General features: G+C 46.2%; 2 protein-coding genes across 4 annotated transcripts; one reads left to right on the forward strand and one right to left on the reverse strand.

The window, feature by feature from the left end:
* The first annotated feature begins 1584 nt into the window (after positions 1-1584).
* On the forward strand, positions 1585-7376 carry LOC130255016 (PHD finger protein 7-like). Of its 3 annotated transcripts, XM_056495263.1 has the most exons (13): positions 1585-1826; positions 2078-2169; positions 2257-2346; positions 2574-2698; positions 2927-3193; positions 3400-3513; positions 3664-3788; positions 3947-4537; positions 4804-4895; positions 4983-5072; positions 5300-5424; positions 6116-6213; positions 7191-7376. In XM_056495263.1, the coding sequence occupies exons 1-8, from the start codon at positions 1793-1795 to the stop codon at positions 4378-4380; spliced, it is 1281 nt and encodes a 426-aa protein (XP_056351238.1). In that variant the 5' UTR covers positions 1585-1792; the 3' UTR covers positions 4381-4537; positions 4804-4895; positions 4983-5072; positions 5300-5424; positions 6116-6213; positions 7191-7376. The 3 variants fall into 3 exon arrangements, with proteins under 3 accessions (XP_056351238.1, XP_056351236.1, XP_056351237.1); XM_056495261.1 differs by lacking the exons at positions 6116-6213; positions 7191-7376 and having other exon boundaries at positions 5300-5600; XM_056495262.1 differs by lacking the exons at positions 6116-6213; positions 7191-7376 and having other exon boundaries at positions 3947-4895; positions 5300-5606.
* Positions 7377-12058: 4682 nt separating this feature from the next.
* On the reverse strand, positions 12059-23759 carry OAT (ornithine aminotransferase). Its single transcript, XM_056495264.1, has 10 exons — positions 23612-23759; positions 20290-20516; positions 19570-19794; positions 19356-19451; positions 17700-17827; positions 16324-16446; positions 15538-15666; positions 14770-14883; positions 13850-13994; positions 12059-12987 (listed from the first exon to the last, which is right to left on the reverse strand). Exons 2-10 carry the CDS (start codon positions 20486-20488, stop codon positions 12827-12829), a joined length of 1320 nt encoding a protein of 439 aa, XP_056351239.1. The 5' UTR covers positions 20489-20516; positions 23612-23759; the 3' UTR covers positions 12059-12826.
* Positions 23760-25570: the final 1811 nt, after the last annotated feature.

Below are 25570 nucleotides of genomic sequence, written 5' to 3' on the forward strand. Positions count from 1 at the left end.
CTCCCAAGGTATTTAAGGGTATAATTAGACAGACCTTTCAGAAATTAAAGGTGATGAAGTTGTAATAAATTAAGTTTTCTTTTTAGTGACATTTAGAGAATGTAACAGATGAGGCACAGAAAAAGTGGGGAAAGAAAAACATCCTGGAAAAACCAGTCGTCCTGGAGAAAGAAGAAATACAAACAGCAGAACATTCATTCCCAATTTTCTTACAAAAGACATTCTTTCTTACATCTTCTTACAAAACTTGCTGTTGCCTTTTGCTACACAATGAAATGTTTTATTTATACTTTATACTTCCTAGAGGAAAATATGGGGAATTGCACTAGATCTCACTGGGAGGAATGATGTAATTGGATATAACATGAAGGATCACTGTTCCCATTGCTCTTACCTATGACTAAACTATTTAATCATGCCCATTACATCGCCTGTGCTGATGATGAGCTTGCTGTGAAATACAGATTTTAAAACAATTCCTGCCAACAACTTCTCAACCTTTCCTGTATCTTTTTTTCCAGCCATGGAACTGTGTCAGATAGACTCAAAACACAGATTTATTAATCTGTGCTAGGAAAAAACTGGTCACATCCAAATCTGAGTGTGCAGTGCCAGAGTTATAAAGGCATGACTGCAAGGTGGCACATAAATCAGATCACTGCATGCAAAGCCCCTGTTTTCAGCAGACCAGTAAATAGGTCAGCAGCAGTAAACAGGTCAGGAATTCAGGATTTGAGGGGAAAATGAGATTACATAGCAAAGGAATAAAGCTTATCCCCATGGAATGGCCATTGCAAGAAACACAAGATTTAGATTTTTCTAGTTCCACATGCAAGACCACTTTCACAGTAGGGTGAGGAATGGGAAAAAGAAGCTGTTTGGGGATTTCTGTGCATATCTCACATCACAAGCGTGTATGATGGCATTACCCCTTCATGTGACAAAACCTCTTTTCTCACTGGAAATGAACTCTGGCCAGGACACAGGTGCCATCTGGGCACACAGATGCAGCTCCCCACCCAGCACATCCCAGCTGTCCAAAGAGGGAACAAAGCCACTGCCTTCAGGTCTCCTGGGACTGTTGGGACTTTGAAACCAAACTCCACATGTACAATCCCCCAAGATAAAATCACATGAAAGCCAGAGTATGCAAAAATGAGGGCTACAGCTTACCTCCAAGAGTATGGAAGTCACCAGCCAGCAGCAAGTTGCACTGGTGCAGCTCAGCAGACACGCTGTCAGCTGTGGGCTCTCCCTGGCATCCAGGGATCTGCTGTCCCACCTGTGTCCCCTGCCAGCAGCTGCTGCCCCAGCCTGCTCCCTGCTGCTGGGGCTCAGGAGCAGGACATGCTCAGCCATGGCTCTACACAGCACCGTGTCACCCACACTGATTTGCTCACAAATACAAAATTCAGTGACAGAAGTTCATCCCATCCCCTCCAAACCAGCCACTACTGTGACAACATCACTAAGGATGGTTCTGGAGGAGCTCACAGATCGCTGCTGGCCATGGCACAGTGGCCCCAGTGACATCATCACCCCAGACTAAGCCATAAAACGTGGCTGAGCATCAACACAACCCCCAGAGTCGAGGAGAGGATCACAGAGAGGGAGTTTGCCCGAGGCTGCTCAGGGACAAGGGTAAGTCTGAGGGTTCTGGTGCCTCTGACGCAGCTCAGACGCATTTCTCTCTTCACTCAGCCCTGCTGCAGAAGTGTCAGGAGGAGAAATCCCAGCAGTGCTGGGCTACAGACGCTCCAGGCACTCGCCATCAACCTCTTCTGGATCCAACATGGCACAGCCAGAAACTGTCCCCAAGGAGAAAGGTGACAGCAGAAGTCTCCCTCCCCACAGCTCCCCATCACGGGCACAGGGGGTCCAGGGCAGCCAGCGAGGAGGCAAGAACGATACCAGGGCGAGGCAGGGCTGGGCTCTGGGCACTTGCTGGGGCACCTGTGCCTGCCCTGCCCTGCAGCCAGCAGGGCACAGCCCCAGCAGGGCCCTGGCACTGATCCTGCACGGACACTCGCCCAGCCCCACAGCCCTGCTCATCCTGGGCACTGGCTCTCTCCTGCAGCGTGCATGCTGTGCCACCGCACCCAGGCCGACACCGACATCTGTGGGGACAAGACAGTGCAGTGCCAGCTCTGTGTCCACACCTACTGCCAGGTGACTTCTCTGGGGCTGCCCCAGCTTTCTGCCCAGCACCACCCTGCCTTCCTGACCTCACAAACTCTGGCCTTCCCTGCTTTGCAGATCCTCGCCACTGGGCTTTTCCCACAAGAGGACACTGGACACTTCCTCCTCGAGGACACCAGGCACATCATCAGAGAAGCAGCCAAGAAGGTGAGGAGGACCTGGCAGGAGCAGGGAGCTTTGCACCAGGACAGGTTTCAGCAGCTCCTCCTGCTCCCCAGCAACGACGCCCCAGACCCGGCACACGCAGGAGCCTCGTGCACAGACGGCTCTGGGGGATCCGAGCTGGCACTGCCCACATCCCCCTCCCTGTCTGGAGATGCACTCCGGCCTCAAAGCCCCATGCTGACACTCAGGGGCTGCTGTGCTCTTTCCAGAGCTGCTTCATCTGCTGCAAGATGGGGGCCAGCATCACCTGCTGCCACACCAGCTGCCAGCGCACCTTCCACCTGCCCTGCGCCCCGGACGGCGAATGTGTCACCCAGTACTTTGGTGCCTACAGGTAAGGGCAGCCCGTCCTCACCTCAGAGCCCCCTGTTCATCTCCAAGTCCTTTCCACCTGCAGTGGCCACCCAAGGGAGGAGCCCATGGGGACAGCTGCCATCATCCTGACAGAGACAGGGGCAGAACCCACACAGTGGCTGGTGCTCCTGCACCCACATCGCCATCACAGCCAAAGGACTCCGCACTTCCTCCCTTCCCTTGCTCATCTCCCCCACCTTCCTCACAGGTCCTTCTGCTGGGAGCATCGCCCACAGCAGGCACTGCAGCCACGTCCAAGCCAGGACAACACCTGCAGCATCTGCCTGGACACCGTGGATGACAAAATCTCCTACACAACCATGGGGTGCCCCGCGTGCCAGGACGCCCGCTTCCACCGGCACTGCATCCAGAGACTGGCCCTGCACTCGGGCATCGCCTTCCGCTGCCCGTGCTGCCTGAACCAAGAGCTGTTCATGATGGAAATGCTCACCATGGGGATCCGGCTCTCCAAGAGGTTGGGTTCTCTCCTCCCAGCTCACAAGGCATCAGGCACAAGCTCAGTGCCAGCCTCGGGACTGCCCTGCCAGGCCTGGCCACCTTCTGGCCTGTGCCTCTTGTCCTCAGCTCCAGAGAGGAGCTGCAAACGGGACAGGCAGCGGGGCAGCGACTGCCTGATGCTGGCTCAGCTGGGCTCAACCCTTTCCCCTCCTTCTCTGGCAGACCCCCTTCATGGGAGAGTGACCAAGAGGTCGGACCCTCAGATCAGAGGCACGGCCGCTGCGATGCCACAACGTGCCTGTGTCCAGGAGGCAGGGAGCACGCGGAGGCAGACGGGTAAGCTGCCAAAGCAGCAAGGCAGGGATGTGAACAGGACCTGTCTCACCACAGGCTCAGGGATGAAGAACAAAGAACAAAGGCTCTGCCATGGCCATCCCTCGCTCTGGCACTTTGTCCTCACAACCAGTATCTCCTTTGCTCCTCCAGACCCTGGCAGCTGTGGCTGTGCAGCTCCTGTGCTGCCAAGGGCATCCACCGACACTGCCCCTCTCTGGGCAACAGCAGGTACACCTGGGAGTGCAACACCTGTGCTGGCACTGACGCTGACACTGGTAGGCACCAAAGCATTCCGTGCCATGGCACGGGGACGGGCCTGGCAGCAGGACCTCTGGCGCACAGCATGGCTCCAGGAGGGCTCTGGCTACCACAGTGGCCTCTCCTGCCTGCGCCATGCAGCCATCCTGATGATCCTCCTGCTGCCCCTCTGCAGGCTCCACCAGCAAACCAGAACCTGTGAGCCCCACAACTTCCAGACAAGTGCTGTCAACACTGTCCCAGGGCACACTGCCCCTCAAGAGCAGCTCCTCCTCTCGCCCTCGGCAGGCCCTCAAACGGGGCTGCCCAGAGCCGGACAACGACTCAGGGATATCGCACGGCCCACCCGCGAAACGCCGCAGGATCGACACTGGGCCGGCTCGGAGGGCTGGTGACAGCGGCCCCAGCACTTCCACACAGGCTGTGACAGGGCTGTCTGGGGCCACTTTGGTGGCCAACAGCCAAGCTGCACGGCCACCACGTCCATACAGGCCTCCATGGATCTTCCATGCATCCACGACGGATAACCGCTCCCAGCCTGGGCCTGTTCGCATGAGACACGTCCGGCGCCAACGACGGCAGGCAAAGAAGCCCTACAGCCGGCCATGAGAACAGCAGGACACACTGCCGGCCAGCCCACAGCCCCATCACCTTACCCATGAAAGATACAGATAGATATATATGAAAATTTGAAAGAAATAATATTTTTTTACACTAGGAGAATCACCACGCCTTTATCAACCTGAAACTGTCCCCAAGGAGAAAGGTGACAGCAGAAGTCTCCCTCCCCACAGCTCCCCATCACGGGCACAGGGGGGTCCAGGGCAGCCAGCGAGGAGGCAAGAACGATGCCAGGGCGAGGCAGGAGCTCCCCAGCAGGGCTGGGCTCTGGGCACTTGCTGGGGCACCTGTGCCTGCCCTGCCCTGCAGCCAGCAGGGCACAGCCCCAGCAGGGCCCTGGCACTGATCCTGCACGGACACTCGCCCAGCCCCACAGCCCTGCTCATCCTGGGCACTGGCTCTCTCCTGCAGCGTGCATGCTGTGCCACCGCACCCAGGCCAACACCGACATCTGTGGGGACAAGACAGTGCAGTGCCAGCTCTGTGTCCACACCTACTGCCAGGTGACTTCTCTGGGGCTGCCCCAGCTTTCTGCCCAGCACCGCCCTGCCTTCCTGACCTCACAAACTCTGGCCTTCCCTGCTTTGCAGATCCTCGCCACTGGGCTTTTCCCACAAGAGGACACTGGACACTTCCTCCTCGAGGACACCAGGCACATCATCAGAGAAGCAGCCAAGAAGGTGAGGAGGACCTGGCAGGAGCAGGGAGCTTTGCACCAGGACAGGTTTCAGCAGCTCCTCCTGCTCCCCAGCAACGACGCCCCAGACCCGGCACACGCAGGAGCCTCGTGCACAGACGGCTCTGGGGGATCCGAGCTGGCACTGCCCACATCCCCCTCCCTGTCTGGAGATGCACTCCGGCCTCAAAGCCCCATGCTGACACTCAGGGGCTGCTGTGCTCTTTCCAGATCTGCTTCATCTGCTGCAAGATGGGGGCCAGCATCACCTGCTGCCACACCAGCTGCCAGCGCACCTTCCACCTGCCCTGCGCCCCGGACGGCGAATGTGTCACCCAGTACTTTGGTGCCTACAGGTAAGGGCAGCCCGTCCTCACCTCAGAGCCCCCTGTTCATCTCCAAGTCCTTTCCACCTGCAGTGGCCACCCAAGGGAGGAGCCCATGGAAAGACTTGCCAGCAACCTGACGCAGAGTCTTGGTTTAGTTTATTTCCCCAGCAATACACTAATAAATGCTGTAGTTTAAGTTTGCCGATTTTAACATACTCATTTTCTGTTCTGAGATAGAATTAGGAGTAAAGGCAGCACAGGCCTTAAACTTAAAAGAGTAAAAAGAAAAACTTTATTAACAACACAAAGAAAATCATTAATTCAGAATAAATTCAGCTTTTCAGTGTAGCACCACCTCAAAACCCATCAAAGGCACCAGCAGCAGCTGCCCTTGACTGGAAAATGCTCTGGGACTGCATTTGGTATTGTGGGATTGGGGGACAGACACTGCCCTGCTTCTGCTGCACACACTAGTGCTGCCTTGGCCATCTTGGCCACCTGAGCACTGGCTGGCTCATGGATCCTCACACTGGGAAAGCTCTGGCTACTGCTCTCAGACCTAATGTCTGAAAACAAGATCTGCACAGAAACACTACACTGGTGCTGTCACCTTATGTCTTTAATGATGCAGGTATGCTCTGCTCTGAATGCAAGAGCTGCACAGGAACGCCCACCCCACTTGGCTTTAGTCTTGTTTTCATTTTCGTGCTTTCCATAGGTCCAACTGAGCTCTTCAGCTGAGACTGCACTGCATGCAGATACCAGTCCTTTTCTCACACTGCCTTTAGCCTTGATATGAAGTAACTGTTCCTGTAGGTAAGAAGGAAAAATGAAGCATTGGATCAGCAAGGCCACGGCTGTGTTTGACAGCAACTGCCTGGCATCTATTGCAGCCCAGTCAATACAAAATATCCCAATTACACAGCTCTGGTCCATGCACACACAGAGCCTCCCCTATGAACAGCCAGACCGGTTGTAGGGGCACGAAGTCCAGCAGAACTTTCATATAACAGCAATCACTGAATGGGCTTTGTGAATTCCTCAGCTCTCCTGCCTCCTTCAGTGTGGAAATTAATGTTTCTGTTCTAGTAACACATTATTCAGAAATGCTTTCAAAAGACCAAGCAATTAGCATTCAATGATTTTTAAGGGTAAAAGATGAAAAACTATTAAGGAATACTGGAAAAGAGATGTTCTTGTCCCAACACAGGTGCATGTTGGGAAGCACTCCTGGGTATCTTCTCCCTCAGTCTTGCTGTAATTTCTAAAGGGAAATGACTTGAAAACTTCCAAAGCCCTAATGGCCAAATACTTCATTGAGCAGGCATTGGCCATCTTGCAAACAAGAGCCAGATGGAATGTACACCACTGTCATTCCTCCCAGGACAGCCAATCTGAGCCATGGTTTTATTCCTTCACAAAACCAGGCTGTAGCACAGCTCATGTGAGGCAGGGCAGCCTCAGAGTCTGCTGGAAATACCCATGGCAGACAGAGGAACTGAGTGTTTAGGGGGTAATTACTCCCCTTCTCATTACACAGCTCTTCCAAATGACTGCATTATTTTGAGGATCAGGTCTCCCATGTGTCAGACCCAGGGAAGGTCTGGGAGTTCATCCAAGGTCCAGACCGTTGTTTGGTTTGCACATTGTGCCAAGGGTCAGTACTCTCCAGGGGCTTTCTCTGCAGCCTAAATCATCACAGATCACTAGGATGTTATACAGGAACGAGTAGGAGTTGCTTTCTACCCATATTTGTTTGGACTAGTGCCGATAACAGCCTGGGGATTTTCCAGACAGCACAATCTCTGCTCGGGTTTCTCCAAGCAAAACCAAGCAAAGGGACAGAAAGCTTCAAAGGAAATAACAACTAAAGAGGATTCCTGATGGTCACTCTTATCTGCACACCTCAAGGGCTGCCTCAAGGATGAAATCAAAAGCACAACAACTTCAACTGGAAATTAAAAACAAAGGAGCATTTTAACCCGTGGACTAAGTCAGCTGCTCCTCCTTGCCCTGAGCAATCCCACTGCAAGGGCCCCAATAATTCCCCCATGTTTGACAGACAAAGCAGTAAGGCTGGACTTGATGGTCTCAGAGATCTTTAACAACCTTAATGATTCCCTGAAATCTCACCACTTTCAAGCATTTGGTGACTCTCAAGATCCCTTACAAGTGATGCTCAACACAGAAGCTTCATGGGCATCAGGGTACTGTGAGGGATTTTTAACCCAATATCATTTTTTCTTTGTCTGCTTTTTCTGCTGAGGGAATGTTCAGCAGAACATCTCTTTTCACTGCACAAATACAGCAGCTCCAACTGCTTAAGCCTCACACTCAGGATGGAAACATGACAGGGAGGCCCAGGGAAAGCAGTTCCCAAATTGAATTTCATCGTTCCCTACTTAAAATTTTGTCTCAAACCTCCACCTGCTCATTTGCTCTATTTCAGTGACATGAGAAGGAAAACCTCTCTTTTTCCCCTATCAGCTGTCCCTACATCCCTATCAGTCAGAATTGCTGGGTATTTGCCACGTTAGAGGTGCAGGAATTCTTCTAATAATCCCCTTCACTCAAGATTAGCCAAAGGAGTGCACAGCACAAGTTATGCACTGAGACAGCACAGAGCTGAGACTGAAGCTCTTGTCACACCTTGGTGTTAGCAAAATCCAAAAACAAGCCCCCAGGAGTTCCCAAACCCCCAAAACTCTCCACCCAGCAGTAAACTCTCAGTTTAAAGCCGAGCTTCTGGCTCCACCTGCTGCTGGAAGGGTGGAAAAGATGAAGCAGCTGCAGATGAAACAAAACAAAATTAAGAAGAACAAAGAAATAACTAAGGCTTGCTTTTCTACTTAACTCATCCCCCCAACGCTGTTGTTAGAAGACAAACAAAACAGAGATTGTTTCATCATGGAAAATTCTAACAGGTTCAAGATGTGCAGCTCTTTCAACAGTCATGACCACCAGGCACTTGGGTCCTATTAAAAGTTACCAAAATAGATGATTTAACTTTAGAAAATACTGTCTGATGACACAAATTCATGGATTTTGTTGCTGAAAAGAACCCAGGTCAAGAGCAATGTCATACACACGATTCCTAAGACTATCAGAAAGAAGAAGGTAGAGAAGGAAACCCTGCATTTGTTTGCTTTCCCATCTCCCCCTGTTCACTGTGTGGTTCTTGCCTCTCAGTGTTCCACATGGTCCCCTTAAATCTTGGTTTACATTTACCCACAAGCAGTGTCATTTTTTCTTTTTATGCCAGTATATATATTTAACGATTTCATGCCAAAACCCACTTGCTTTTCCCTTGCCAAATTGCACAGGTGCCAGCACAATTGGGCATTATTTCCACAAACAAAGCTCCCAGTGAAGCCAAGGGCTGCCCTGGGTGCCCCAGGAATGCTGGTTTGGCTCTGGGGTGCTTGGATTACCTCTGAGTGTTTGCACAGCACTGGAGGCAGGGTCACTATTCATTTAGAAAAGCATTTCATATTCCTGATTTAAAGAAACATCACAAGCTACTTCACAAAAATACGTGCAAGTGATATGATGGAGACAGATTAAGCCTTTACAGCCAAATTCTTAAAGAAATATTCTGCAGATACATATTTGTGCCTTTAAAAAGTTTTATTGCTGTGCAGCTTTTGCTAAAGAAAACTAAGCCCTTTGGATTGGCAATACAGAGCTCTTTCAAGTGCCATTTTAAAAATAAATTTCAATTACAGCAGAAAAAATTAATGCCATTTCTACACTTTCATCTTTACCTAATTCAAACTTCAAAAAAAAATATACAAGGAAAGTTCAGAAAGGGATTGTACTTTTCTTTTTTTCACTGTCTACAAAGTTATGGTGCAAAAACCAATACATGAAACATGTATTTTCTTTGCACATTTCAGCGTGTGCATTGCACTAATTTGTAAATTATTTTCAGTTTGGCCTCCTTCAAACTAAAATTTGCTCAGCATCAGGCTTTGGCTGAGCTACCTCCACTTGAGCAATCAGTGGAACAAGTACAAACCCCAGAGCACTGGATTTCTGGCACTCAGCGGGTAAGGGCACTTTAGCTGTCTACATATTTTTGGGAATAAAAGCCCTGAAGAAATTTTCTAAGGCTAATTAAGATCCCAGACAACAAAAGCACAGACAGGTTTTACAAGCAGGTTAGTTATACAAGCAGCAGTGTTTGAGTTTGAGAGCTTTAAGCAGTGTCACTGACAACTGGCCAAATCCCACTTTAGGCTTGCCAGAAGACACAAAAACCACTTTCCATGATACAGCAAACCCCCAAAACATCATTCCAAAGGCAGACGAGCTTCCTGATAGTATATCATTTTGTCACTTTGCACAGAAGGAGGAGAGGAGCTTTGACATTCCCTTTGTCCATCCAGCTCCACCTTCTAACTCACAAACAGCTGCCAACACAGTTTTTAGGTTTTTATTGTTTCTGAAGTAGAGCTCAGCTGGTGACAGGCTTTGTGTCTCTGAAGTGATATTCTGTATCTGTCTTCACTTCTGAAATAATACATGTAATTTTGTACTTGTTCTGGCATTGAACTGTAATAAACTAAACCATCAAAATCCTCTGTCTGCTCTAGGTCTGATTCCAGACACACACCCTGGTCCTTGCTTACTTAAGAGGGCCTGAGAGCTTTTAGGTTAAACCAGAAAACTCAATTATCCCATCATTAAATAAGGGCAATTTAGGATGACTTGTCTTGGAAAAGACTACACATACTCTGATTTTCATAAGCTTGCAAAAAAAAAAATTGGACTTGTGAATTAAAACACGAGTTGAAAGTTCAGAGATTCAACAACAGTGTGCTAGAGAAAAAGAAAAAATTCTCAAGTTCTGAAAAGTCTTGGCCTATTAAAACTGCAACCAGAAATTGGGTTGGGTAAAATCTGAGCTCAAATTGATCATCAGCAGAGACTAACATTCTGAGTGAAAATGAGTAAAGCAAGTCTCAGACTTTTACATGCAATTCTTGTTTATTACACAAATAAAAAACTGGGGAGAACAACTTCAAAACTGCACTTCAGAACAGTTTCAACAACAAAAAAAAATCCTCCACGATACTGGACATGAACTACAGGACAGCACCCAAACCATGTGAACTGGTGACAGCAAGGACAAGGAAATACTAAACACAGACTGCAATCTTCTGCCCTACAGCCCCTTTTGGCTACCAGACAAACAGAGACAGAGCTGGGGCAGGGCAACAGACCTGAGCACTTCCTTCATCCCTGCCAGCCTTGAAACTCTAAAAAAAAGTTAACTTTTGTGCTGCCAAGGCTCTTGGAGGTTTATTTCTGAAAGGTATCCAGCAAGTGCTGTGGCTTCTCTCAGGTATTTCCCCCTCCTTGCCCAGCAGGTTACATCAGCCCAGCTTTCAGAAACATCAAATTTCCTCGGCAACACCTCCCTGCATTTCTTGTCTTATTCCTAATGTGCAGAAAGCCACTCTGCCAAACGCCAGTGTCCACAGAGGAGACAGGGAAGCTCTGCAGAAATCAATCCTATTTGAATTCACAGAAACCCCCCAGGCCGGCTGCCTGTGTGGTTTCCGGACGGTTCGGGGCACGCAGCCTCCTTTTATCGCAACCTCCTTTTATCGCAACCTCCTTTTATCGCAACCTCCCAGCCCCTGTCCCTCCTCCTGCCCGCATTGGCTGCGCTGCTGGGCGGGCACAGCCCAAATTCCCCATCCCTGCCCGTCCTGTTACGGGGCTGTTCCTGCCCCAGAGCCTGCCCGCTTTCCCTGGGTTATCCCGGCCTCGGAAAGACAGCTTCATGCAGTGAGGGATGGGAGAACAAATGATGCTGAGCTTTTATAAAAACACAGAGAGTTAGGCTCAATTTGCTGATATGTTTGTGTCTCCTACTAGCCCAATTCTGCCAGCAAACAGTGCCCTGCATCTGCTGCCAAAGATGAGTTCATAAAGCACCAAAAGGTTGTGCCTTAGGTGCTAAATTGCAAAATACATTTCAGAGTCATGACTGCTGAATGAACACACAGTTGTACCCTGCCCAGTTTCTCAAGTCCAGAGGCAGTTATTATCTAGGAGCTATTGAAACTCCTTTATTTCTAGTTGAAGTTATGATTTTTTGTGAAAAGCCTAAAATGTTAAGGCTGAGAATAAGCAATGACCTCTCTGCTCTGAGTATTGCACATTGTCCCAGTTCATTCTGCCTCTCCACTCTGGTGAGATCCCACCTGGACTTCTGCATCCAGTTTGGGGTCCCCAGCATGGGAAGGACAAGAACCTGCTGGAACAAGTGCAGAGAAGGCCACCAAGTTGATCAGATCATTTCTGCTATCCTAAGGATAACAATCCCACTGCCACATTGCCCCTTCTAACAAGCAGGCTTTTCCATTCATTTCCCAAGTGGAATTCAGTCTTACCTCACCCACAGCTGACACAACTTTCTGTCTCACCCAAAGCAAGGAAGGGAAAATGTTTTGTCATCCCAACCACCACACTGGGTCACTGCCATGAACTTAGGTGCCTTCCAAATCCCAAAAGATTATTTACCACTTCACAGTATGAGCATGTGACTGTATTTAACCCCTATGCTCAGCAAAGGGAACATTTTGCACTGTGTTATTAATTGGGATTTAGTTCAGCTAAAACTAGCTAAAAAAAAATTTAAAACTTCAAGTTTCTATGAGGTTTGATCTTTTTGAAGACTCAGTATTTTTATTGCACATAAACGCATTTTTTATTGCAAAATGTGTTTTAATATAAACATCCAGATGATTGAAAGTTTTATAACAGTAAAAACAGATCTGAATGTTCAGATCTATTTTACAAGATTGCAAAGCCAAACACTGAGACCAGGCTTGAAAACAGCATCTCTTGTCATACAATCAAAATATTGTACACACAGAATACAGCTCGATGCTTCTTGAGTTCACCAGCATAACACCCAGTTTGTCAAACCTTCAGCATTCAAATTTTTTTTCAAGCTGCACATGAAAAACACAAATTCTCCCACAATGATAAGTGCTTCCATCCTACAGACATCTTGCTGAGGCAAAAATTGCCAAATGCCATGTTTTGGAGAGTGATATGAGAGTGCAAAGCAACCTAAAATATATGTATATATATATAAATCACACTTTAAACTTTGGCCAAGAGTTATAACAATTTAGCAGATTTCTATAGGTATCTCCCCTCAAATATTCCAACTTAGCTGTTCAGTACATACAGAACTTCATTTCCAAGTATTCCAAGACTGGAAAGTCTTCAAAATCATTCTGTATTTTCTACAGAGCCATTATAATTTAAAGATACAGCTATGTTTTAATAGTCAAGTCCTCTCAGATAAAAGGAATGAGAGATGCTTGCTTCAAGAGCAGGCCTTCATCACCCAGATTCCAACACAGCCCTTGGCCCAGTCAGCAGGCAGCCTGGAAGAGCTGTGTTTTCAGAAGGACAGGATGGTCTTGTGGATGATTTCGATGGACTCTCTGATCTCATCCTCCTTGATGACGAGGGGCGGCGCCAGGCGGATGATGTCACCGTGCGTGGGCTTGGCCAGCAGCCCGTTGTCGCGGAGCCGCAGGCACACCTTCCAGGCATCGTAGTCTGCAAAGGGAGGGAGGGAGAACGTCAGCAGGGCACACGGGCACTCCCAGCACAGCAGAGGAGCTGGCACAGCTGCACACGTGCTGCTGTTCGCCAGCTGGCAGGGGGGTGACGTGGGCTGTTCACAAAGAGGTGACTCGAGCAGCTCTGCACAGTGACACTGCTCCAGAACTGCCCTTTGCCTCAGCACACAGAGTTCTGCTCCTTCACAGCTCACTGCTTCTCTGGTACTCAGACTTTAAAATAAATGGTAAAAGGGGAACCATGTGAAGAGGAAGTAAGGGAACATGTGGACAGGACTTCAGATAAGGTTATGTTTATGTAACCTGGATTCCAGCACATCATCGTGGAAAATGACACCACCTTCCTGCAGCACTTTGTCCTTAGATACTCAGATTTCTGATATAATTCAAGGTATTACACCCTAGAAACTTGTTCTCCATCATTAACTTTTTTCTTCTTGGTACCCTCCTGTATTCATTGCACTCCTCTAACTCTTCTGAAAACAACTAATCCCAGCCAATGCTCCCATAATCTGGCAGGAACTGGTGTTCCAGATGTGGACACCTCTTTTCCAAAGAGGAGAGATAAAGGTATTTGCTGGGAGGCAGATTCACCATCAGATTTGAACATTATCAAATCAGAAAGAGTTCAAATAATTTAAAAATAATTGTTTGGCTTTTCTTAGTTAAAAACCTCTATTTTAAATGGCACACAGTAGTTAAATCAATTTTAGTGGGTACTACAGTACTAAGCCATGTTCTGAACACAAACATCATATCTACATTCTATCCCCTACCTACAATTCAAGTTGAAAAATACTTCTCCATGCTGTGCTTGTGCAGTTGATTCATTTCCTCACCTTTGGTTTCCCGAATTACGATTGCATTTAAGAGCCCTTTTCCTCTTACAGCAGTTACAATATTAGATGGAGTCTTCATGAGCTCACTTCTTAGCAGATTACCCATTATTTCTGCATTTTTTGCCAGATTTTCCTCTTCAATTACCTAAAGAGAAGGCAGATCTACAATCAGCTGAAGGGCACTGCATTTGTTTTATGTACCAGGGGGAAGGATGGATAATGACACTGAACCTGCTGAGACACAAAAGCTGTTGCAGCCACAGTGTCCCTGCACAGGCTGTGAGTCCCAGCAGGTTGGTATTGAGCCTTTACTCATTCATGTCTATAACAAACAATAATGTCTTTGATGTTTTATTCTAAATTAACTGCTCTTTGTTTGCTGTTATTTGTAAGTAACTTCTGAAAGTTCTTCATCTGTCCAAAACTGAGTACTGGGTAATGATGAGGTTTTTTGTGTGACCTGCATCAATGTAGGTAATTAAGTCAATTAAGCAATCACAAAATAATTGAATTGCACCTTCTGGACAGGACACGGTAGTTTCTGTTTGAGATCCATACCTTTTCTCAAGCTCACAGAGCAGCAGCTTCTGCTGATACAGTAAAATAAACCAATTTCAAAATGTCTTCATTAAATTATTGATGGTATTTGACCAAATTTATATAATTGCCTTGAAACTTCCCCTTCACGAATCTTATTTTGGCATTCAATACATTAAGATCATAAAAACATAGATTAGAACATGTTTCCAATAAAAAACTGAAAATTGGTTTTATGATCTGTAGATAATCACTAACAATTTTCCATTCTTATTTAAAGCTAGATATCTACTCGTGGCATGAAAAATAATACCATTTATTTAAGCAAAGATCATGAGACCCTTTTGAATTTGGATTGCAGATCTCTATCCCCACACACAAACCTCCAGTGCTGCCATGGCCACACGACAAGCTAATGGATTTCCTCCATATGTGGATCCATGTTCACCAGGTTTAATGGTCAGCATAATTTCATCATCACACAGCACTGCTGAGACCTAAAATGGGAAGGGCAGCAGATTCACATATTTAGAACAGAAAACTTTAGAAAGCAGACTTTCCCTCAGAGCTCAGGAAATTTTCAGCCTAGGGTGATAAATTACATTTACATTCCCAGCTCTGTATATAGAACAGAAGATCTGAAAATCCCATAATTAATCCCTTAAATACACTTAGCTATAGTGGCAACATAACTTTCTATCTAGCTGAGGGGAGTTTCTCCAAACTGAATATTATTTCAAGAGTTTAAACTTCAATACTTGGTTTAACAACTCAGAAATCCTGTCAATTGGCCAAAATAGTTCAAAGCATTGTAATTTCCAGCCTAATCAGCAGGAATTTAAGTCACTCCAAGAGGATAAAATCAGCCATGCAAGCATGCCAGACAAATGAAATAAAGCCAGTTATTCAGCTATAAAGGTAATATTTGGTATTCCATTATTTTATTATGTCTCTCTCAAGTTGGACTGTCTGGTCATAAATCATATTAGTCTTGCAAACAACAATTTCCAAGCACAACAAACATCAGAGTTATTGTTGTTCCAACTGGCAGATTTTCAGTGTTGATGAGTAAGGAAAAAAAAAAGGTTATCCAACAAATGTTTGAGTAATTTGATATTACTTTAAATTATTGGTATTTCTTTGGTACTCACAGGGTATAAGCCACCAGAAAGGGCCTTTCCAAGAAGAATTATATCAGGTCTCACATTTTCATGGTCAACAGCCAGCATTTTTCCTGTTCTGGCTAAACCAGTCTGTATTTCATCAGCAATAAACAGAACCTTTAAAGAGAAGAAAAATCCAAACAGAACAGGGAATTACTTTCATTCTTGTTCCTAACCTAATTCCAACAATACAATTTTTTTTAGGTATCACAGCAATAATGAAGACAACTTAATAATATGTCAGTGTCTTCCTTTGAAGACATGTAAAGAATTATGAGCAGCACTTACAAATTAGGAATCTGAATTCCATTGGAACAGAGACCCCTGATTTTTAAATCAGAGATCACTGATAACCATTTTCCTCAGTGTCTCATTCTGTGCCCATCATTGTTACTGATTCTTGGTAGCAGTTAGGCACATCAGCAACAAAGGTCCTGGATAGCCATGGTAATTGGAAACTTATAATGTGGAAAAGGAATTAGAAGTTAAGTTAATCTAAAATAAATCCAGTTGAAGAATATTAATTAGAAACTTAAATCAGTGACAATAGTAAGAAATAGTGATAAATGTGCACTGCTAAGAAGTACTTTTTAGTGAGTTATTACCAGGAAATACAAGAAGTATCCCTGCATTATTCCACTGAAGGAAAAGGGAATTATTAAATAGCATGTGAAGTTCTACACCTTGCATAGCAGGGTGACCTTAGAAGTTAGACTAGTAGACACAGTGTGTAGTGTTAAGTGTTAAATGTTTGATGTTCCAGTGAATTCTCACATTGTGCTTTGTGCAGAGGTCCCTCACTCCTGTGAGGTAGCCCTTGTCAGGAACAATCACACCTGCTTCCCCTTGAATTGGCTCCACCATGAAAGCTGCCACGTTGGGGTCTTGAAGGGCCCTCTGCAACATTGGGAGAGGGAGAGGAGAGACAGAAAGAAAAAGCTTTTACTCAGGTCAAGCACAGAAAATACAGGTAGCAGAACCTGATTGTAGCCCTGGTGTTCTTCCTGAAAGGATGAGAACAGCATTGCTGTCAGGCAGCTCTCTCTGAGAGCCACTTCAGTTCCAATGCTATGTCACTGCTGGCAGTGTAAATCACCTGCTGTGCTTGCTTGGGAAGGGACAAACCTTGCAAAGTGCAAACCCAGACAAGCAGTTTATCAGATCTGTTCACAATCAGCTCAGAAACATCCTCAGTTTCATATTACCCCATGCAATACAAACAATTGCTCAACTCTTCCCTTAAACAAAAAAAGAATGGAGCCCCTCCAGCACAATTTTACCTTAAAGCAAAGTCCACAGGTACATTCCTGCACTATCAAGTTCAAAAAGGTTTAGAAGTCCATGAGGCACAAGAGATCTAATGATTCCCAGCATGAATTTACTACAGCTTTTCTCAGCATTGCCCCAGGAGCAGAATGAATTCAGCATTAAATACCTGCAGACCTATCCCAATGTAAATTCAAACCTGAACAAGCTTTTCCACACTGCAGCTATAACTAAGAGACCTTTTCCTAACCCAACACCAAGGAAAAAAGCAGCTCTGTCCTATAATCCCTCAATCTCCAAAGCCCACTCATTTGTATGAAGCAGAACCAACAGGTACAGAGGTTTTTACTCACAGAAATGGCACCTAATCAAGGTCCCTTCCCCCACAGCTTGACAGGATTAATCTCAGAGGACACAAGAAAATACTGAGAATCACTGGCATTTCAGGAGCTTGTGAAAGTGAAACAGCAGCCTGGCATGGTTTTAAGGATGCTGTTAAGCTGGAAATAAATATTTGCAAGTGCAGTGAATTCTAGTCATAGCATCACAGAGTGCTTTGGGTGGGAAGGGACCTTAAAGCTCATCCCATCCCACTTCCTGCCATGGGCAGGGACATTTCCACTAGACCAGGTGGCTGGGAAATTAAATAGATCATGAAGTTTTCCTTTCACATTCTAAAGCATAACTGAAAATCAAAACCAAAGCAGAATTTACCCACATTCCCTATACATAATTATAACAAACACATTCCTTATATATGTCTACTTACAGATATCTCAATGTCAAAGCATGTTTCAAACTATAAACTTCTGGTTTTCTTTGCTGTTTCCTAAAGAAACATTGGAAAATTATTTCATGCAAGAAAACAAAAAATTGTCAAATACCTCAAGAGCTGGTAGATCATTGTATGGGATCAGTTCAAATCCTGGCATGAAGGGTCCAAAGCCATCATAGCTGGATGGGTCAGTGGAACTGGAGATGGCAGACATTGTCCTGCCCCAGAAGTTGCCAGCTTGGAAAAAAAAATGGGAAAATTGTTACAAAACTGGCCAAGATCCAGAACACTTTAAAGGACATCACATCTTCCACTTGGTGATGCATTTTAAAGGTTATCTAACAAGATATTAGCATCCTCCTGATTGTTAGCATTTTGTATTAATGCCATAAATACACTCTATTGCTATATCAAAAGCATATGTCACAAAACAAAAGGAAATTATACTCTAAGTCCTGACAACTATACAAAATAATTTCCTTAAGTTTTGTTAGTAGTCTGGAAAATTGAAAATAACTCAGATAATGAGTTATTTTTTTAATGATAATGTTCAGCTTTAATGCAATTATTACTTACAAAATGTAGGGGGGAAAATAAACAACATTAATGATTTAAGTCCTAAAAATAAAGCTGTCACTAAACCCAAATCAGAAAATATAATTCTGTGCATTTCAAAATTCCAGAAGAAACTATTTATATATCTAAAAATATTGTGATTTGCACTATTTTATTCAGTTAAAACAAGAGACTCTCACTAATCAATAGTAAGGTGCTAATAGGACTAAGGAAGATTAAGGGGTCAGTCCTTCATAGCTCACTGTCCAACACAGAGTCTGTGTCAAGTTCTTTAAACTGATGTTCAAAGTCATTTCTTAGCTATCCCAAAGAACTTTTTTCCTGCCAAAATAGGGAGCACATCCCCCTTATCAAAATGAAAAAACACTTACTAAAAGTTGTCTGAAGAGCAAAATTAAATATATAGAGAAGAGAAAAAAGGAGAAATATTTGTTCAAATAATTCCTGAATGAAAAAAAAAAAAAAAATCTCTATTCATTTCCAGAAACCATGAAGAAAATTCAAGTATGCACTGCAATTTTTAAGTGCTGCCTAATGTCATTTATGGCTAGTATATGTACCAAAAGTTAAAAATAGTATTTGCAGCTACAAAAAAAGGTCAGTATTTAAATAGTAAACTTTATTCTGGGAGGTTTCCTAAAATACAGAACCATTAAACAAAATTAGTATTGACAAAATTGCTTTATCTATAACCAAGGAATACTAAATATAATATTTTTTTATTTGTATATGTTTTTTTTTTTAATTTTTTTGTTTCAAAAAATCAGAAGTCTCTTCAGGGCCTGGTAACTTCTCCCTGTTATAGAGCCAAGCAGGGCAGGCACAGACTCTTAACAGAGAATCAGGGTTCATTATTTACTTTAGCAATGTTGCTTTTACTTTCATTATATGATGGAGGCTCCAGCATGGCTTTACTGGGTTAGTGCCAGTTTCTGGAACACTTGGAGAATGCAGGATAAAAGCCCTGGCAGGTGAAGCCAACAGGGCAGCTTAACCCTATTGAGCAATCCATGAGAGGTGTGGCAGCACTTTGAGGAGTTAATCCACAAAAAAGTTATGTAAGGAACAGCTCAGAATAAAAAGTATTGCACTTTAAGTGATTGAAAGAGCATGGAGCACTGGATGTGCTTCCCCTGTAACCCAGTGTCCAGATCCTCAAGCCCTCAACTCATAACACACATTTACATACCTGCAAAAATGATTTTAGCTTTGTACTTTGGAATTCCTTTCACAGTGTAGGCCCATTTCCGAGCCAGTTTGCAGGCAGTTTCTCCAGCTTCCACTCCTGAAACATAAAGCAGCCCCATTATCAGTCTTGCACATGAAACAGCCCATCAGAAAATGTTACACAAGCCTTGAATCTCAGAGACAAGTACTGAAATGGAAACAAAATATTTCTTTACCTGTGTTCATTGGAAGAACTTTGTTATAATTGAACATTTTGGTGACCAGCTCCTCATATTCCCCAAGGACATCGTTGTAGAATGCCCTGGATGTCAGGGTCAGTTTTTCAGACTGGGCTTTCAGAGCATCCACAATCTTTGGGTGACAGTGGCCTTGGTTGACTGCACTGTAAGCACTCAGAAAGTCAAAATACTTTCTGCCTTCAACATCCCACACGTAAACACCTGGGAAAACAAACTTGTGGTCAGCACACAAAATAAAACACAAAACAAAAAAAAAGGCTCCTCAAACGTAATTAAAGACCAGAGTAAATTTAAATTAAGTGATAATATATGAACAGCCCACTTAGATAGGATAGGATTGCAATGCACCTTTTCATGTTTATATTAACATTAAACCTCTCCACACAAGGTAACAAAAGAAATTAAGTTTCTTGAAAAATTTCTTGCTGAATTATTCTGGAAATTATCTACACTTTTAATCATTTTTGAGCCTCCACAATTTTTTCAGGTGCCCTTATGCACAATGATCCAACTCTCTAAACAACAATTAGCTGACTTTATTTTATCAATAATCTCAATCCAACCAAAAAAAAAAAAAGAAGCAAAAATAACAAAGATTCAGGAATCTATCAGGTCAAAATCATTCTGCCATGATTTCATTCACCTACACAAACATATCCCACCTACAATCCTCCAAGAAAAACCTAAGTAAAATACCTTTTCCTCTTTCCAGAGCAACAGGCAGTGGGTGATAGTTGTGGGCACCATATTTTGCCTCACGTTCAAAGATTAAATCAGAGGAGAGAGATCCCTGAACGGTTTTTTTGGGAGCCACTGAGGTGGCAGAGCTCAGGGAGGAATGAAGACCCCGGCAGAGAACAGCAAGGCTTTGGGAGCGGCTTAGCTTGGAAAGCATGATGGACTTCAGGAATTTTGATACAGACCTGGAGGGGAAAAAATAAAGAAATTCATAATTAGCACTAAGAACACTTCAGAAGAAATGTCTGACACGATTGAAGTGGTTTTACTGCCAGGATTACAGGTTCCTCAAGTATTCTGCAATTCAGCCAGGAAAGTTTATATGAAGTATAAATTAGCATGGGATTAACATCAAACAAGTAATTTCTTCTGTTCTCTACAGTTACAGGAAAAAAAACTGAAACTGTGTGACTCAGCAAGTCTATGAACTAGTTACTTCATTTTTCCTGTAAATGTTCCTTTTTCACTGTGCCTTAAATTCTGATTTACTAATATAAACTACAGTAAGAAAGTTAAGTTCATAAATTTTCTTGTTCTATTGAGATGCCCATTTTCTACCAGACAAATCATGTCACAAGCTTCCATGATATTGGCTATCCCTGGAAGTGTCCAAGGCCAGGTTGGACACTGGGGTTTGGAGCAGCCTGGGATGGTGGAAGGTGTTCCTGCTCAAGGCAGAGAGTGGCACTGGAGGAGCTTTAAGGTTCCTTCCAACCATTCCGGGATTCTGTGATTAAAAAATAGACAGAAAGTAAGAATATGTCAGATATTAATGATCATCAGAGCAGTCTGTATTTTCCCAGCAATCTCCCCTGAATACATAAGCTGTATTGACACCATCTAGGGATAACCTGAGGGTAGGATTTCATGAGGCAAATGCTCTTTGATTTCTTCTCCGTGCCTGCACCCCAGTCTATATAAAGGCACTTCCAGAGAAGAGGAAGGGAGCTGGCACTTGAAAAGCTGCTTGAGGAAGCTCTTCCCACAGCAGGGAACAGCAGAGAGCCAAGTGTTCCCAAAGCTCAGGTTTCTGGTCTCACAGAACATCACACTTACAAACTGGCAAAAGGTTTAATCCCCAGAGGAGGATCACAGATGACAACAAGTGCTCTGCTTATCAAATGCAGCCTCTCTGTAACACACTCCACAGCAAAGTGAAGAGCTGAGCAGCCTGGACACTGCTGCACCACCTAACGGAAGCAGACTGCAAAACCTACCCAAAATACAGGTATTAAATACCAACAGGAGGATGCAAGGATGGCTTACACAAGGGTGCTGTTATTTCAGGCTGTTTGCAGAAGACAGAAATATTAAGTTATGGATTTATCCCTAATTTATTTTGGAAAAAAATCCACACCCTGGATGTGTTGCCTTGAACAGAGAGGCATTTCTTTCAGCAGACTCCTCAGGTATTACTTTGCTGTTCCTCACTTCTATCCAAAGCCAAAAGACTTTTCTCCATCTACTCAAATCCAAGTGTTTAGGAAGAGTTTCTATTCTCCATTCCAGCACAACTCTGGGCATGTTTCCAGCTGTTAAAGATTAGCTCTTTGTGTTAATACTTTTCAAGATTTTTATTCAAGGATTTCGCAAACAAAAAAGACAAATACTTCTCTGTGCAAGAGAAAATTTTGATGACTCAACATTTCGACCTGCTCAACCCCTAAAACGTAATTGATCTGTGACATCCTGGCCCCTGGCACACCTCCATGGCACAGCAGCTAATCCTATCACAAGCTTCTGTATTTTGGAGATTTTCCAGATATTCCTGAAATGAAAAGTACAAAGAAGTTAAACTCTTATCTGCCCTGTATCAGAGGTACCTCTCTGCATGAAGGATCACAGATCCCCAGTTTGAGGTTCTTGTTTTACTTCTTGCACATTGGAAAATATTAATCAGATTTTTTTAAAAGGGCTTTTTCCTGCATGAAGGGAATTGCCCTGAAAACTGTGCCACATCATTTTATCCAAGGGGTGGAATATTACATGGAGAAGAGCTGAGTAAAGCTGAGAATTACAGATGAATCTAGAGTTAGAAGGAGGGGGAAAATATGGGGTTAATGATCAGCAAGAAATGGTGAACACAAATTTCAGGAAAGAGGAGGGACATAATAAGGAAAAAAAACCCAAGCAAACAAAATGGAATAAAACCAAACTCATTACCAACTGTGAGAAATATGATCGTGCACTGCAGCAGGCAGTACAGCAATCAGAGGCCAGGGAATTACACCAACTGGGAGAGGTCTTGCATCAGAATAGAAAATCCACCCAAAACACAGCTGTAAAACACTTGAACAGCTTTGCTCAGCTGCTGAGCAAGATTATCCAGACAGGAGCCTGCAGACTGCACGGGTAAACTGAATGGTTTTATGTACCTGACACTGAAAAACACCCCGAGGTAAATGGGGGGTATTGTCAAACACATGAAAACACTCAGGTTCATGTTGAAGGAGCAGAGAGGGATCAGTGCCACACTGCAGCCTCCAGCTGAATCAAAGGGACAAGCAGGGGGGACATCAGTGTGGACATGCCAGACCAACAGCACAGCAGGAACAGCTCAGGATCTACTTTGGCAGACAAGAATTGCAGAATCACAGAACACTGGGGCTGGAAAAGACCTCTGAGATCACCGAGTCCAAGCTGTGCCCATCTCCACCTTGTCACCAGCCCAGGGCACTGAGTGCCACATCCAGTCCTTCCCTGGACACCTCCAGGGCTGGGGACTCCAGCACCTCCCTGGGCAGCCCCTGCAATACCAAATCACTCTTCCAGTGAAGAATTTCCTCCTGCGTCCAACCTGAACCTCCTCTGGCACAGCCTGAGCCGTTTCCTCTCATCCTGTCACTTGTTACTTGGGAAAAGAGCCCGATCCCTACCTGGCTACAGTCCCCTTTCAGGGCATTGTAGAAAGGGATAAGATTCACTCTGAGCCTTCTTATCTCCAGGAGAAAAAAAGAAAAAAAAAAAAAAAAAAGAAAAGAAAAAAAAAAAAAAAAAAAAAAAAAAAAAAAAGGAAAAGTAATAAACCCAGCGGACAAATATCAAATCCCGCTCGCCATCTCCCTGCCAAGGCCACGGTCAGAGACACTGCAGAGGCAAGGATGTGGCATCGCCGAGCGGGGCTGGCACAGGGAGGGGACGGGCTGTCACCCCCCCCGCTCCCCGCACAGCGACAGCGCCCCCGGGGCCTTGCCGATGGGGAGGGCTGCGGCGGGGCAGAACCGGGGCACGGCGGCCCGGAGAGAGGCAGGGATGGCCCCGAGGGCCGGACGGGCCGTACCTGGTGCTGCTGCAGGTGTTGGCGCTGCCGGAGGTGCTGCCGGAGCCGGAGGTGCTGCCGCTGCCGGGGCCCGCGGATAAGAGGCGGATAGAGCCGCGGGCCACTGTCACCGCTCCTCGCCCCGCCCCCTCCAGGATGACATAATTGAAATAGCGTCCTTTGATTGGCTGTTAGGGCTGATTGGCAGCCACCGCCCCCGCACTGCGGCACCTCCCCTTGGCGCCGGGGCTCCCCATTGGCGGGTGCGAGCGAGCCGGGGCCCCGCCCACCGCGTCCCTCAGGGCCGATGCCCGCGGGCCGCGCCCGCCGCATCCCCCCGGCCCTCACATCGACACCCTGGAGCTGAGAGGGCTCCGTTCCTCCTCTTCATCCCTCACACCGACATCCCGGCACTGAGAGGGCTCCGTTCCTCCTTCCTTCATCCCTCACACCGACACCCGGCACTGAGAGGGCTCCGCTCCTCCTTCATCATCCCTCACACCCACATCCGGCACTGAGAGGGCTCCGTTCCTCCTTCCTTCATCCCTCACACCGGTACCCCGGAACTGAGAGGGCTCCATTCCTTCTTCTTCATCCCTCACACCGACACCCCGGAGCTGAAAGGGCTCCGTCCCTCCTTCATCCCTCACACCCACACCCCGACACTGAGAGGGCTCCGTCCCTCCTTCATCCCTCACACCCACACCCCGGCACTGAGAGGGCTCCGTCCCCCCTTCCTTCATCCCTCTCACCGACACCTCAGAGCGAGGGCTCCGACCTTCGGTCCGGCTCATCCCGTCCCCCGCTTCCTTCACCGCCTTCCCCAATGCCTTACACCCCATCCCGTCCCTCAGACTGGGGGCTCGGCTCCCCTCTGCCGAATTAGCCCTGGGAGCATCTTTGTAGCAGCAGAACCCCACACACACCCTGGCGGAGGAGCCCCTCTCTCCCTGCGCCCTCCCGCTGCTGTCGCCGCTCGTGCAAGTCACTGTAGAAAGGGGCGAGCACTGACAAAAGTACTGAGAGGAATTGGGAAAACATTCCTGGGAATGGGAAGTGTGTGGGATGGTGGTGGTAAATCCGCTGGCGGCTGCAGGTTCCCCAGGGATTGTGATAAGTGCTCCGTGTGCGCTCACAGACCTTTCTCTTCCCAAAGGATGTGCATGAGCTTTTTCCCGATCTTTTAATATATGGCTAGCAGACAATAATTCGAAACACCAGCCAGGGATTCTCTGAGTTACTAAGGAGTTTCTCATGGAGCTCCTGTGCCAGGTGTTTTCTCCTACACGCACCAATCTCCTCCCCAGTCCGTCACGGTCCGTTCAGTACCCGTGCCCTGCCCTTTTCCACATGGAAGGGCACTGATGGAGCCCCGAACTTCAGGCTCTGCTGCCTCGGGAGAGAGGGAGGGAATGTGGGGGAGAGAGGTCCGGGGGGGCCCTCTGTGCTCTGAGCAGGAGCTTTGAGCTCCTGTCAGCTCAAAGCAAGGAGCAGGGACAGGCTGGAACGAGCCAGCACAACCCTGACCTTTCCCCGGGCTAAATTATACCTGGAGAGCATTTTGTAACCAGAAGATCTGGATGTTTAAGGGGAACTGTGTTTCATAAATAGATTGTGGTTTTATCCAAAACGTCATAGGCTGGTTTGGGTTGGAAAGGACCTTAAAACTCATTCAGTTCCATCTGTTACCATGGGCAAGGACACCTTCCTCTGTCCCAGGCTGCCCCAAGCTCCAATGTCCTACTGGCCTTGGGCACTGCCAGGAATGGAACAGCCACAACTTCTCTGGCCACTCTGTGCCAGAGCCTCACCTCCCTGACATTCCTTCCCAATATCCCACCCAACCCTGCCCTGTGGCAGTGGAAGCCATTCCCTGTGTCCTGTCCCTCCATCCCTTGTTCCAAGTCCCTCTCCAGCTCTCTTGGAGCTCCTCTAGGCACTGGAAGTGGCTCTGAGGTCTCCCTGGATCCTTCTCTTCTC

This window comes from Oenanthe melanoleuca, chromosome 6 (assembly GCF_029582105.1).
Source record: "Oenanthe melanoleuca isolate GR-GAL-2019-014 chromosome 6, OMel1.0, whole genome shotgun sequence".
Lineage (NCBI taxonomy): Eukaryota > Metazoa > Chordata > Aves > Passeriformes > Muscicapidae > Oenanthe > Oenanthe melanoleuca.

Coding starts and splice junctions, on each gene's coding strand:
- LOC130255016 (XM_056495263.1), top strand. CDS start 1,793: ATGGCACAGCCAGAAACTGTCCCCAAGGAGAAAG. Junction 2,699..2,926: donor CAGTACTTTGGTGCCTACAG/GTAAGGGCAGCC, acceptor CCTTCCTCACAG/GTCCTTCTGCTGGGAGCATC. Junction 3,514..3,663: donor GAGCACGCGGAGGCAGACGG/GTAAGCTGCCAA, acceptor TTGCTCCTCCAG/ACCCTGGCAGCTGTGGCTGT.
- OAT (XM_056495264.1), bottom strand. CDS start 20,488: ATGCTTTCCAAGCTAAGCCGCTCCCAAAGCCTTGCTGTTCTCTGCCGG. Junction 19,452..19,569: donor AGTTCTTCCAATGAACACAG/GTAAAGAAATAT, acceptor TTTATGTTTCAG/GAGTGGAAGCTGGAGAAACT. Junction 16,447..17,699: donor ATGATCTACCAGCTCTTGAG/GTATTTGACAAT, acceptor CCAATGTTGCAG/AGGGCCCTTCAAGACCCCAA.